We start from the raw sequence: 15,029 nt of genomic DNA on the forward strand, positions 1-15,029 counted from the left end.
TTAAAAATCCCAAGTCTTCATAGCATATGACACCTTAAACTGCAAGGGGCTATTTCTGTTATTCTTATGTAATACATGAATCTATGGCTAGGAAAATTAAATACAGGATATCAGTGCTGTAGTGAACAGTTATTTTTAGAGGAAAAAAAGATGCATGGCTTTAACATTCAGGTATTTTACATACACTGTGTTGAGATTTGGCTGAAATCCATGTTTAATGCATATCTTGGAAAGGGTTGGTCTCTTAAATCAAGACAAAGCCTGCCTGCCAAGTAAGTACTGGCACGTTACATGGATCACTCTAATGTCACAATCTCAAGGGTATACTCCAGGAAGGAAGATTGGGATCAAATATTTATGTCATCTGTAAAGCACAGTGAATTGACAATATGTTGTAAAAGGAGAAATAGATTTTTATCTGAATTCTTGCTTGGAATGTGAATGGAATTTTCTAGATGAGCTCCTTTCCACATTATTCATATATCTGGTTTGCTCCTCTCTTCATGAAAACTCCAGAAAGAATTATATATATAATTCTTTATTCTATACACACACACACACACACACACACACACACACACACACACACACACATATATGTATAAAATATCACTTTTAAAGTATTGCAATTATAACAGCTGTTTTTAAGTCCAAAGATATGACATAGTAGGCAGTCATTGAATAAACATAACCTACTTTGAGGTGTGAGAGCATACTGAAATGCTTTATTGCAGCTTATAATGGCATCTTAAAGGAAAATTTCAAAACCATGCACATTGAAGGCCATGTTCCAACTCCCCAGAATTGTTCAGAGCAGTATTCAGAAGCCACATGTGAAAACTGCTTGAAATGTTCAATTCTGAAAGCTCATTTAACTGTCTGTCTTCTTTTTGCAAAGTGATACCCTGTTCCATGCCTCTGGCTGTTATTTGGTATTTATAGACTCCCATCAGCTTACGTGGAACTTTACTGAAGACATAAGCGAAGATCAGTGTCAAAGACTGTAAACTATTTTCCATTCTATTTATATGAGCTTAATAAACAGTAAAGGGCCTGACTGGTATCAAGCCAACAGAGTAGTAATGTAGCATGGAAATTGCTCTGAAGTTTCAGATTTGGATAATTCTCCTACTGGTGTTACCAAATACTACAGTTCTTCTGTAGGATGCTTAGAAATAGAAACAGCCCTTTAAAAATATTTTGCCACTCTTGACTGAGCCTGATAGGCAAGTGTTTTTAACTCTGCCCATCCTACCTATTGCTTAATGAAGCACTGAAGAAGACTGCCAGCCATTCAAAAACTCTTTACTCAGAAAGGTGTTCCTCCCCCTAGATATCATATATACTGGCATGCTTTCCAAGGAAGCAATGGAGGGAGTTAAGTCCTAGATAGCCCTTCAGCTATTGTGCGTTCCAGTGGATGTTCTCATGGGATTGTGTTGCGTTTCTACACATCCTTGTAATGGAAGATCTTAGGAGAATTGCTCATCTTAGAAATTCTTCTTTCTCCATTTAGTAATTTTTCAATTAGAAAATGCCAAATGCATCGGATTGCAAATTCGTGTATGGGAATTTAGAAGTGACACATTAAGAAAGTCTTCATGAACAAAGTAAATCTGAAATAGGCAGAATTCTCAGATGTACTTAAGATAAAGGAGAGTTCATTCCAAAAGATACGAGCAAGAAATGGTGGTGTTTGAAATATTTGGGCGCAAGAGTCATTGGTTTGTGTGTGGTAGAGGTTTGGGGGCAGAAAATAATAAGTGATACATTTTGAAAATAATCTGAAGACATATTTCTTAAGGAGATAAATATTCATTGGACATCTATTTTTTCCCAGGCATCTTCTCATTAACTACTCATAATAACTACTCTAGAGCTACGTTATTGCATTCACATCAAATTATATTTTTTCCTCGAAAAGTGTCCTGAAAAATAAAGCTCGAGATAAAAATATTTATGGAGTAACTTTTGCTCATTTTTTTTTTTTATCCACTCTGTGTAGAAAAACCATGTGCCTTGTTTTGCTCTCCTGTTGGGAAAGAAGAGCCTATTCTTCTGTCAGAAAAAGTGATGGATGGAACTTCTTGTGGATATCAGGGATTAGATGTCTGTGCAAATGGCAGGTGTCAGGTAAGACACTCCAGGAGGGAGACCGTATGTGCTGAGGGAGGCTTTGAGCAGCTCCACAGGATGGTGGAAAGCTCTGCACCAAGATTCAAAAGCTGCAGATGGAGTCCTGATTCAACTGTCATCTTGAGCAAGTCTGATCTGCTTTGAAATTCCCTTTCTTCATGTGTCTAATGAAGGGTTTGGACTAGATAATCTGTAAAATCCATGACTAGCTCAAAGAACCTGAGATTTTTATTCTGGAATGTGCATATTACACATCTAAAATGGCATTTTCTGTCAAAATATTCCAGACCCAAAATTCAAGTACTCCAGTTCTCCATATCTTGTGTCCAAGGCAGAGCCATGTGGCAAAAACTTATAAAATCAGTCCTATTACTTAATATTACGGTATTTTCAACATACTGGAATCAACTGATTTTTAAATATATATATATATATATTCAAATTTCTTAAAATGCTTCAACATTTCATTTGCTCTTATCTTTCTTTTTAAAAACAATCTCCATTTACTACATGCATTTATGCATGCTTCGTTTATCTTTAGGAAAGGACAGTAAGTGTGGACAGCATAGTGGGAAGATCAAAGGCTGGAACTTTAAAGTTGCTACTTATAATTCCACCACTGTCTCACGTTGGCTAACCCCCTAGGAGATTAATGGGCAGAAAGATTAATGCCAAGTGTCTTCAGGATCAACATCCATGTTGGGAGGGGAAGAAGACAGGGTTGGGCACAGGGAAAAAGGGAGCTATGCTACAGTCACAACAGGACCTCAGCCCACCCTGTGAGGGGCATGGAAGCCGGGATGGCTCTTTAGAGTTGTCCTCATTTGTGGTGAGAAAACCAGGCCTTTTTACCCCTAACATCTAGCTGCAAAGTACACCAGGAGGGGGATGGGACCTTGGGAAAGGCAGTTTTCTTCAGACTAGGCAATTTCTTCCAAGGGCTGATGGCTGAGAGCCATCAGCTGATAAAGTGGGTGGGCATGGGAAGGAAATAAATCCCTTAGTTATGAAAGAGGTATCTGAGTGGAGCAACGGTGAATCCATGACAGCCACTAAGAAACTATATTCTCGTGAAAATCACCTAAAATATGTATGCACACGTCAAATGAAGTTTTTAGATCTGTGGTCATTGACTTTTTTGTGCAATACACTCCTTTGAGAATTTGATGAAAAGTTTCCTTTCTTCCCAGAAAAATCCATGTCCGTGCACACGTGCACACAAGCGTGCGTGCCAAAATTTGAAAACAATTTCAAGGTGTGGGTGGATCAAACTGTATTCCAATAGAGACTTATGGAATTCTGGGTAAAAACTTGGAAACAATATGAAATTTAAATGTTTTCCCAGCTCTAAGATTTTATATTTTGCCAGCATGCTATAAGTTTTTTTTTTCTTTTTTTTATTATGTTAATAACCATACATTACATCATTAGTTCTTGATGTAGTGTTCCATGATTCATTGTTTGCGTATAACACCCAGGGCTCCATTCAGTACGTGCCCTCTTTAATACCCATCACCAGGCTAACCCATCCCCCCACCCCTTCCCCTCTAGAACCCTCAGTGGGTTTCTCAGAGTCCATAGTCTCTCATGGTTCGTCTTCCCCTCCGATTTCCCTCCCTTCATTTTTCCCTTCCTGCTATCTTCTTTTTTTTTTCTTTAACATATAATGTATTATTTGTTTCAGAGGTACAGGTCTGTGATTCAATTGTGTAAGACTGTTGAATCACAGACCTGTACTTCTGCTATAGAGGTTAAAGCACAGAATCCTGTAATACCATTAACGTAAGAAACAGTCTTATAATTACATTTTAATTTCCTTTATTCTTTAACAGCCTGTATCAGTAACCTGAAATGTAATTTTTCACTTTCCTGTAAAAAAAAAAATCATTGCAGGCATTTACCTATACATATTTTGTTTTCAGACCTGTATGTGGTGCAATTAAAGATTTTAACTCTATTTCATCATTATTGTAAGTCTGTCAGGTTAGTGCATGTCTTCAATGAATTTGTTCTTCAAAAAAATGTATTTCCCTAACTGTATATGCCAAATACAATAGCCTAAATTGCTATTCTTTTCACTTAACAGTGTTGTGTAAGCCAGATCTTTTACAGAGTCCCTAGACATCAAAATTATAACAATAGCAACAAAATTCTGCCTAACCGCTTGGTGAATCTGATGGTTATAATTAAAGTTCCATGAACTGGATTGTGCCTTCTGACAGAAGTGGAATACTTCAAGATTCTGGCTTTTTAATTAAAATGCTACATTTTAATGTCTTTCAGTATAATTAAAAGCATGCTACTTTCTTTTTTCTTTCTGACAAGCTCCTATTTTTCAGCTTTGGCTACACAAAATGCACAGCACCGATACTGAATGTAGAATTGTAAACTTGGTGAGGGACAAAGGAGGGCAGTTGAAAATAGCTTTCTCCTCATGACCCATTTTGTCTCTATATTTCTGTCGTGGAAAAGGATAGAAAAAGCCCTTTTCTGTATTATCATGTTATCTGCCCATCTCCAGCATGCTGGTGGTACTTCGGGTGCCCACCACCAGGGCAATGATATTGCCTTTGCAAAATCCTTCAACCTCAACTTTTGGAGATACGTGGGCATATTGTGATAAGTATGGATACTTGAAACTATCAGTTACAAAATAAAAAATCTTTTTTTTTAAAGATTTTATTTATTTATTTGACAGAGAGAGGGAGACAGCTAGAGAAGGAACACAAGCAGGGGGAGTGGGAGAGGGAGAAGCAGGTTCCCTGCTGAGCAGGAAGCCCGATGCGGGGCTCCATCTCAGGACCCTGGGACCATGACCTGAGCCAAAGGCAGACGCTTAACGACTGAGCCACCCAAGCGCCCCCAAAATAAAAAATCTTTTATTCTTATTTTTAAAATGTGTGATTGTTGAGCCATGACATCATGTCTATCCCTGGCCTTTATTTTAGGTTTACAGACTTGTAATATCCCAGTTACAAGGGTTGGAAAGAACTAATAAATTAGTAGGTACTAATTTTTTCAGTCATTTAGCTACTGTTTCTTGGGTTTGTTGTATTTGCCAAGAAACAAGCTAGGGATAGAGCATTATTATTGTTTTTATCATGTCAAAGACCACTCTACACTCTACTGTCAATTTTTCCTCATTTGTATGTAAATGAGAGATTTTTTTTTCAGGTCTTTTTATGGCTCCTGCTTAGTGAGCTCTTCCAGTACCTGTATTTTGAGAATTCCCTGTGATGGCCACCTCTTTCATCCACCACATTCTCTTTATTTCTCCCTGAATAAGCTTTGATTTGCAGATCAAACTTCTCCACTAATGCATTACTTTGTCTACCTCTTGACACTGATAGATCCCCTTGATAAAAGGAAAGGATGCTATATTATGCAGGTTTAATGTGATTTTGGCTTTCTCAGGATATTCATCATGCAGCTGCATTTTATAATCTGCTTTCTTCCCCCACCCGAACACTACCAACACTAACCACAGAAAAGGACCCTGTTTTTGTTTGTGTTTTATTTAAGATGTTAAAAATTCCTCTAAAATAATTGTAACATTATAAATCAGTCTCTCTTGCAACTCCTTCTTGATTAAGGGTAACGGAATAAGCATACCATTTAGTTCTGACAACACTGATATGTTAAATTCTGCCCTTTGAGTATGCACAAGTTTGCAAATTATAATCATATTTTCTGAACATCAGTGGGAGACCAGCATTATTCACTAGAAAAGAGTCAATTATTTTTTTGCCAGAAAATTCATATTAACCATAATTCTTCTGGAAGCAAATTAAAATGAATTCCCCACTGTTCGTATTTTCTTACGGTGGCCATGGGGCCATGGGTTGTGAGCAGCCTTACTCACATTCATGCGCTGAATGCCAAAGCAGATGGGGATAGAAGTTTATTCGTGAACTGTAGTGAAAATAAACATTTATGTTTGATTTTCACAAAGTTAATATTTAATATTTAGCCTTTGCTTTGCAACCACCTTAAGAAGTGAAGCCTGCCATATAATGAAGTGTATCTGTTCTATGTTAAGTAGGATGAAGTAGATTAATAATGTTATATTTAATAGAAATGTGATTTCCTTTGGGGTTTATATAAATTGCATTTGTCTCAATGATGTTTTTCCAAATGGCTTTAGGATACCATTTAATTCTCAATATGGGAAAAATGCCCTCATCACTGTCCTGCTATTTGGTCACTTTATTGATGACATCATTTGACATGAGCTTGCTCTATTAGTTTGCACCAGAAAATATGACATTTTACTAGTTTGTCAATTAGATATGTCTAGTCTGGAGATACTAGGTTTGTTCTAAATTAGTGGTTAAAAAAGCAAAAGGGAAAAAAAACTCACTTTATGATCTACTGTCAATCTCTTGTTACAGAAAGTTGGCTGCGATGGTTTATTAGGGTCCCTCGCCAGGGAAGATCACTGCGGCGTATGCAACGGCAATGGAAAATCATGCAAAATTATTAAAGGGGATTTTAATCATACTAGAGGAGCAGGTAATTTTTTTTAATTTTTTCAAAATTACTAATCCAAACAGTCTTTGAGAACAGAGAGATTACATTGAAGTTGACTTAGAAATCACAGTTCTGACTCCCTAATTGAAGACTTTTGTAATGGGGATTGAGTGATTTTTCGTGATGACATATGATACATGTGACATGAGCCAGAGATTCTAACAAGCCCGTGTCCCATTAATGTAAATATGAAGTCATCTGTTATGCATTTAATAAAGTGTAGCAGAAAGGGAATAATCTAATTTGCATTGGCTAATGTTATCAGGTTTCTTCAGATCTAATTCTCCAATGCGAAGCATGATGTCTAACAGAGAATAAAGATTTGTAACAGCCTAGAGCAGCTATATTGAGAGTACTAGTCTTCAGGTATTCAGCTTTCCATTTTGTTTGTTTTTTCTTAATGTATTTATTCAATTTGAAGGAATAAGATTTTAGAAATAGAGAACCTGTAGCAGTGTGGCATAGTGGAAGTGGTAGCAGGGAGAGTCAGGAGATGTAGGATAATGTTCCAGATACATTAATAGTGGGAAGTCATCCCCTCTTCTCTTGTATCCTCACCTATAAATACTGGTACCCCAGGGATGTGAGAATGAAATGACCATGAATGATCCATGTAGTGTGAGTTTTAAAGTGATCCACAACAAAATGTGATAGTGTTTGTATTGAAATATAATGACCCACAGGTTTGCTTTATATGTAGAAAACACCTTATCCTCCAGCTTACTGGGAGTAAGCAGACATTTACATTAGCATCTTACCTGGGCGCCTTCTCAACATTCTTTAGTACTTATGATTATATTTTCATCAATATTAGTATGCTTCTATTACATACCTCAGCTTTTTCCTATCTTAAATTCCTTTCTTGTTCAAATATCAAAAATATCTGAGACTAAAGAATGTTTTAGTTTGAATACAAAGACCAATCCATTTGTGTCTGAATAATCAAGAAAACTGAGTTCATTCTGGATAAAAGAGTCCTTCAAAAAAGAAAATTAGACATAGCCCTCTGAAATGGAATATAACCTTTTGATAGGCCCCAGCAGAATAAAAGATAAGTGAGCTTGAAGATCTTGAAGCCTAAAAATAGCTAAGGCCCAGGGTAAATTGCAGATCAAAATCTCAGCTTCCAAAGCTGTGAAAAATGTGACAGGTCCTACGAGTCAAAATCTGCCAGAACTCATTTAGAAAAGTCATACTTTGCTGTAATGGCCTCTCAGACTTTCAACGAAGAAGTACAATTATAAGAAGCTTTCCAGGATGATTGTAGTGGAGGAGGGCTTACAATATAGAAGTTCAAATGAAGTCTGAAAGACCAAAGAGATTTTTTAAAGATGCAAGAATTTTTGAAGAATATTCTTGCATGGTTATTTAATACGCATGGAAACAGTTCACTGAAGATTACTGATCACATTCAGCACTGACATCTTTATTTAGTTGTAGTAACACTTTATTTTTCCACTAAGCATAGAAAACAGAAATACCAGTTTAGAAAATGAGTGATGCTTTTCATTCTGACTGCAGTTGTGTGGGTACATTTTCCCCCAGATTTCTACTTCAAACCTCCTTTGTTTTTATTGCACTTTGATTTCTACTTTTGTTCATTTGTTCATTTGCTATTCGTAATTCGTGTTAATGGAAGCTATTATTTGGAAAATGTCTGAGATGCCTTAAATACTGGGAATATTGGAGACTAATAATGTTGCTTTTTTTCCTTCCAACTCTATGCCAGTTTCACATGACTCTCAGGGAAGAGACTAGAATTGTTAGCTTGAACCATAAGGTCCTGCATGGTGTTGTCCTTACCTGTCTCTCCAGGATCATCTCACACCAGCATTCCTTTCCTTTCCAGATTTCTTACAGATGCTCAAACTCACCACGCTCCCTCCAGCACCTTGCATTTAAAAATATGGTTCTGTTAGCTTTCTCTTAGCTTTGCTCGGTTCATTTCTAGACGTCACTTAGATCTCAGTTCAAATGGCACTTCTTCAGTGAACACTGAACAACCTCTACCTCCCATCACTAACAACTTGTTCAGTGACACCATATTTGTATCCCATGGTGAGGCTCTAATCACATTTGTAAGTTTACATTTACTCGTCTTTGTTTCCCCTGTAGTCTTTAAGATCATGCGGAAAAATCTCCTGACTATTTTTGTTTAACGCCATATTCCCCATGACCAGCATATGTATGATCCATTAATATTTATTAACATAATTAATAATGAAACATTTTTTAGTAAGTTTAAAAAACAAAAATCTGTGTAAGTCCCTAATTATATCATGGGTTTCATCTACTTGTGACTTAAAGAATGTTGTGTTCATTTCTCTGGAGACAATTTTATCCTTATAGTTTATGGACTTCCTAGAATTTCTTGAAGGAATTGCAGCCTTCTTTGGTCCAGTTGGCCATGCACACTGTATATATTGTATGAGTAACACATGTGCAGACACATGTGGGTGTTTTTAGTCCCTGTGCTCTATTTAGAGTTTGCTAAATCATTTTGGTTGGAGCTAGAAAATAAACTTGAGGAGGTTTTTTTTTCCTCAGTGCATTTATCATGTCTTTCATTTTAACTTGCCTAGCTGCAGAATAAGTTTTTAAAGGAATTTTTAAAGATAATTTGTATTTTTGGCTGGTTGTGGAATTAGATAGTTACCAATATATACTAGGAAGAAACTGGGCATAAAATGTGTTACTCTTAGGGGAAGAGATGATGATACTGATCCTGTATAAGGAACACATGCTCTGAGACTTTTGGTTTGTATGTTTGGCATAGCAGTAGGAGAGAAATTGTGTTATGTATTCTATTTTATGAAACAGTGGCAGCGGGTCATAGCTGGAAGCACGTAGTGGAATCAGATCTGAGGTCAAAGCTTTGATCAGCTAATTACTGACACAGCAGTCTTGAAAATGGCATTTTTCCCCTCTACTTTTATTTTCTCATCTATCAAATGAGAAATGTAGTATCTACCTTGGATGTTATCATTATGATTAAATGAATAATTTATGTAAATTGCCTATAGTAGTATCTAGCACATAGCAGTTGTTCAAAATGTGACATTTATCATTATCATTACCACGAAGATAATGACTGCTGTTGGCATCTTAAGAGGTCTGTTTAAGAACGGGATCTCTGGTTATTAAATAAGATGCTCCTGTGTACAAAGCCAACTATCCAACATGAGGATCAAATTTACAATGTGGACATCACAGACTTTATTCCAACTGCTAAATTTGGCAATAGCCACTCTCGTATTCACTGATTTAAATATATGTTAACTAACTAGAATTTAAATAAAAACTTGAAGAAAAGTGCATTCTTAATTGTGCTGAATGACTTCATTATTGAAAACTATCTAAGTCCCCCAGTCATTGGCTATCTCTCGTCGAATGTCTTTGCTCAGTATTTCTCTCCCTCCCTTCTTTAAACTCAGTCTAAACTCACCTGTCCTTTAAGCCATTCCAGTTGAGTAATAGAGAATTGCTCCAGATATATCCATGAGCTTAGATATATCTGGTGTCCTAATGCACAGCAAATCTCTGAGTTTCCTGCTAAACCCGAATAGGAATTGACAGTTACTCCCTCTACTTCTTGCTCTTTCTACTCTTCTTTCTTAACATCCTGCCATTTAACCTCTTCTCCAAATACTTTAGTGAATTCTTTTGCTCAGAGATTAACAGTCACCTCTTGATTGTGACATCTGATGGGCTCTCCTTTGTCACCTTTCTCTTTGATTCTTATACAGCTTTGGACACAGCTGACCAGTGGCTCCCCTGGAGGTAATCCAATCCATAGAATTCCACTGGACCAAAAGAGCCAGATCTCCAGGTCTTCTTGTGATTATTCCTTCTCCGGATTCTTTTTTATTTTCAGTCTGGTGAAAACGATGGCTGTCCTTGGTTGAGTCCTGCACTTCTCTTCTCTCCATTTTCTCCAATTACTTTCATGGCTGATATTACTGCCTCACAAAAGTACTCCACTCGCCTGACTTTTGTCTAGAGTTCCAGATGTTCCACAGTTCTTAGCAGCTATTTTTTACTAGTGTGTTACACTGTTTTGTTAAGTACAGATTGCAAAGTCGAACTTATCAGATTACTACCAAAACTTGACTTCCATGTTCTTATAAACTATGGCTGCATTCTCACAGAAGTAATAAGAACGCATTGTGTTCAGTGTTTATTTCCCCACTTTCTGTTGGTTGTCAAGTTCAGATTTTTTTTTTTTCTTCACAGGGCCCTCTTGATTTTCTTCCTTGGTCTCTCATATTCCTGGGATTTTATAGTAACTTCCTGACACTGTTATCCACAACTATATCACTAAGTATCCTACATACTGTTGTCAGATGAAGCTTCTCCAAACCAGTGTCTAACTACCAAGTTCCTTGTTATAGAATGTTCACTAGCTTCAGATGGATCAATTCAGTGTCTTGGGCATGCATATGTCTTTAACAGAGACATATTCTAACATCTTCTCTTTCTGATACAATTATTTTATTGGTATGTTACTAAAAATATTACTGACTCTCTTACTTCTCTTTTCATACAGCAAACTCATACTTTTTCTATACATATCCAAATCCTGTCCATTCTTCAGGGACAGTTCATCTGTTTACTTCTTGATGAAGCTTTCCTTGACTCTCTGAAATGTTCTGTGAATTAGAGTGATTCCAGCTGATGCCGGTGTTTCTCAAACATGAGTACTGTATATAACAATTTAAAAGGAAAACAAGAAAAAAATCCCACTTCTGTGAGTTAAAAATAGCAGTGAATCTTTTGAGTGATGATGTGATCAGGTTAGGAGGACAGTTGAAACATTGGTTTATATTCTTAAGCAGGGAATTAACCATATCATCTTGCATATGATCTCTTTTACATAATTTTGGAAGTTTTTTTGAATTCATATTTGTAAAAGGTATTTTTGCCTTGTCTTTCTAATTTCATTATGAGCTCATTGAGTGCCCAGATCTTCTTACTGTACTTCTATGTATAAATGGGCAAGTAAGCATTTGTTTCTATTTTCATTGCTGCATATTTGTTCATGTATCAAAGTGATAGTCCTTGTATGGTTTGGTGTTACTAAAAATGGTTAAATTGGATAAGCAGTGTTCGCTAGTGGAAATTATTATTCGAAAAGCACATGCCTCGAATTCCATCCACTGCCACCAGGTGGGGTGTATGCTACCTTTGGGTGTACATCAATAATTTTAAACAATTTCAGGAATTCGAATAATTAATCAACACATGACAATTCTGGGATTTGTTATTGTGCCTTTTAAAAACTAACTTTGAAGTTAGACTTTGATCAGATATATGTAACTATCCAGATATTAAGAAGAATATTAAACATTATTATATACATCATATTATTATAATTTAAATAACTATTCAGCCTAAGTAGATGTCTGCTCTATCACTATTCTGCACTAAATGAAGTCTTAATTTTGACTTCTGCACACTCTCTTCTTTCTCACTTTATTTTATTATCTTATTTCACTTTGAGTATTATATTCCTAACCTCTGCTGAAAAACCTTTCCTAGGAAACATCTAAATGTGCCTTCCTTCTAGCTGTTTGACATCGTCCAGGATGACGCCAGATTGCTTGGTGTGGCCTGACACTTACTTGTCTCCAGCCCCAGTTTCAAAACCCTTTGTTAATTACCTAAGGGAGGGCTTGGTCTCTCTTGTCCTATATTCAGCTACCCAGGCACCTGATCCTGCCATCTGTATTTTCTCCTGCTACATTTCCTTCTTCCCCACATATTCTAACTTAAAGGAGTTTCGTGAACAAAATCTGAGGTTATTCGCTTTGTTCCAAGATCTACTGTGTTTCTGAATGGGCTGGACCATTGTGCTTTTTTTCACCCTCATACTTCATGAGATATCAATGAGCTTTTTTCTTTACATAACATACAATTACCTGTTTGCCCTCAATAGTGCCATAGACTCCACATCTTTCCAAGAAACTTCTCCACTTGAAACTATGACAGCTTTTATATCCAACTTTTTTTCTTTGTGTAGGTATTGAAATATCATAGCAAAAACCAAAACCAAAAGGAAAAAAGGAGAGGGGCAAGTCAATTAAGAAAAGAGATCTTAAAAGAACTCGTGATTTATTTCATGTTTTATTGACTCTTGCAGGTTATGTAGAAGTGCTGGTGATACCTGCTGGAGCAAGAAGAATCAAAGTTGTGGAGGAGAAGCCGGCACATAGCTATTTAGGTAACCTGACACAGAGCCGATCCAAGTACGAGCCCCCCTCTCCCTGCCCTGACAGTTCTCTGATGACGAGGACATCAGTCTGTTTCTAGTTACATGTTTGAATTTCCCAGGAAGCACCTCTTGTCATATCAAGTAGGAATTTCTTTCCTTCTCTCCCGGGGACTTACCAGAGCAAAAGCAATCTGGTTGTCTATGTTTTTGGGAGAGTATAAATTACTTCCACATGTTAGTCCATGTTTAAAAAAAAAAACACTCGTTGGAGGATTTAGGTATGTTTTATTTCATATATATGCACATATATATTTCATAAATGTATTTATTTCATATATACATACACATACATATACACATTTATTGCATGTGCAAATTCACATATATGTGTGTATATACATATATATGAATGATTAGAAATAGAAAATCTTGTGGGATTCTTAAAAAAGATTCTGATATACTGAACAGACTTAATCTTTTAATGGGAAAGGATGCTGTCTCTTGCTTCACTTCAGGTATTTTCACCTATGAAGAGAGTATTTTAAATTTTTAAATATTGCATCTGGAAAGAATGGTATCAGCCGTTTTAATTAGGCCAGTTAGTGATTTTAAATATATGAAAAAAATACTCAGTTGCCAAAATACATATTGTTTATATATCAAAATTACAAACCAATTAAGTCATGTGAAATGATCATCTATAGTTATGGCATCCCTGGATAAAGGGATCTAATGTGATTAGGTCTGAAAAAGAGTAAAGTTTCTCCCAGAATTTAAACATTGTATTTATATTGTCTTTAAAGAAAGCCTGCATGTCTTTTTTTTTCTTAAAAGAAATAATGTTCTCATTATTCTTTCTCAAAAGAAATAATATCCCAAGGGAAACGCTTTGTACATGAAAAATAACCCAATATTACATGATTGTTTCTACTTTGCGATATTAAAAATAGTCTACTCTTGGACTGAGTTATTTTTCTCATTAGGGTTTGCTTTCTAGGAGTAGGAAAATATGAGGAAAAGAAATCCTCTGTCATGTGACACACTCATTAGTTTGTTATTATTAATTACCAATTTCATCTACTTTTACCTGCTAGGTTTTTAAATTCATTTTAAGTGCAAGTGAATCATCCCAGATATCCAAATTGAGATTAAAACTAAAACCTGTTTTTTGGAGACACTGTACGAAACCGAGACAATTTCAGGACATTCGTTCAATAACCAACAATTGGCTCCTACACTTGGGAATATGTTTTCTTTTTTCCAAGCTGGAAAGGAATATGGATGTCTTAAATGGAATGTTCTCATATTCTGTAAAACTCGACATTGTACTATGATTTTTAGTAACTTAACAAATGTGACTAAAATAACCAGCCAGTTTTACAGATGGGACATCTCCATGCTCTAATTCCTTATTCCTAGGCTCTTCGACCAATCCAGTCTTGTTTCTGTCTCCTCTCTGACAAAGGGAGTTACTATAAAGTCAGCAAATGCCCTCCGTATTAACACATCCAATGGCCACCATTCATTCAATACTTTCTTCTTTTGACTTTGAATACTTGAGGCTCCCTACCTCATCGGATGCCCCTTACTGGTCTCTTTCGATGGATTGTCCTCCTCTACATGTTTTCCACATGTTCCCATACTGTGGGTCTCAAGCCTGGGCCCTGCGCCCTTCCTTGCTGTCCTGTCACCCTAGGGAATCCCATCTAGCTCTGTTGCTTGACATGTTTATTGGATGTAAATTATCAGATATCTCGTGTACCTGAGAAATAAGAAGTCTAAGTCAAAAATTGTATTCTCACCCCATGCTGAAACTTCTTCCTCCTTCAGTGTACCCTGCTACAGTCTGTGTCACTGTATGGTTATCTTAGGAGTTCTCTATCACGTACCACCCATTTAATGTATTCTCTCACAGTTTTGGAGGCCATAGTAGTTTCACTGGACCAAAAATCAAGGCATCTGCAAAGCTGTGCTCTCTCTGGAGACCCTAGGGGAACATTCACTCCTTGCCTCCTCCAGCTTCTGGTGGCTGCCAGCATTCTTTGGCTTGTGACCGCATCATTCCATTGCCTGCCTCCCTAGTGTCCTTGACATCTCTTCTTTTTCTGTCTTCAAAGTTCTCTCTTCCTACCTCTTCTAAGGATACATGTGA

The 15,029-nt window shown here is 36.6% G+C and overlaps 1 protein-coding gene across 1 annotated transcript in view; it reads left to right on the forward strand.

The window, feature by feature from the left end:
* Window positions 1-15,029, forward strand: part of ADAMTS19 (ADAM metallopeptidase with thrombospondin type 1 motif 19) — a 252,578-nt gene that overhangs the window by 161,668 nt on the left and 75,881 nt on the right. Inside the window, 3 exon segments of the mRNA XM_027607009.2 lie at window positions 2,006-2,133; window positions 6,528-6,648; window positions 12,806-12,886. Of these exon segments, the coding sequence (XP_027462810.2) occupies window positions 2,006-2,133; window positions 6,528-6,648; window positions 12,806-12,886 (330 nt within the window).

This window comes from Zalophus californianus, chromosome 5, assembly GCF_009762305.2.
Source record: "Zalophus californianus isolate mZalCal1 chromosome 5, mZalCal1.pri.v2, whole genome shotgun sequence".
NCBI classification, from domain to species: Eukaryota; Metazoa; Chordata; class Mammalia; order Carnivora; family Otariidae; genus Zalophus; species Zalophus californianus.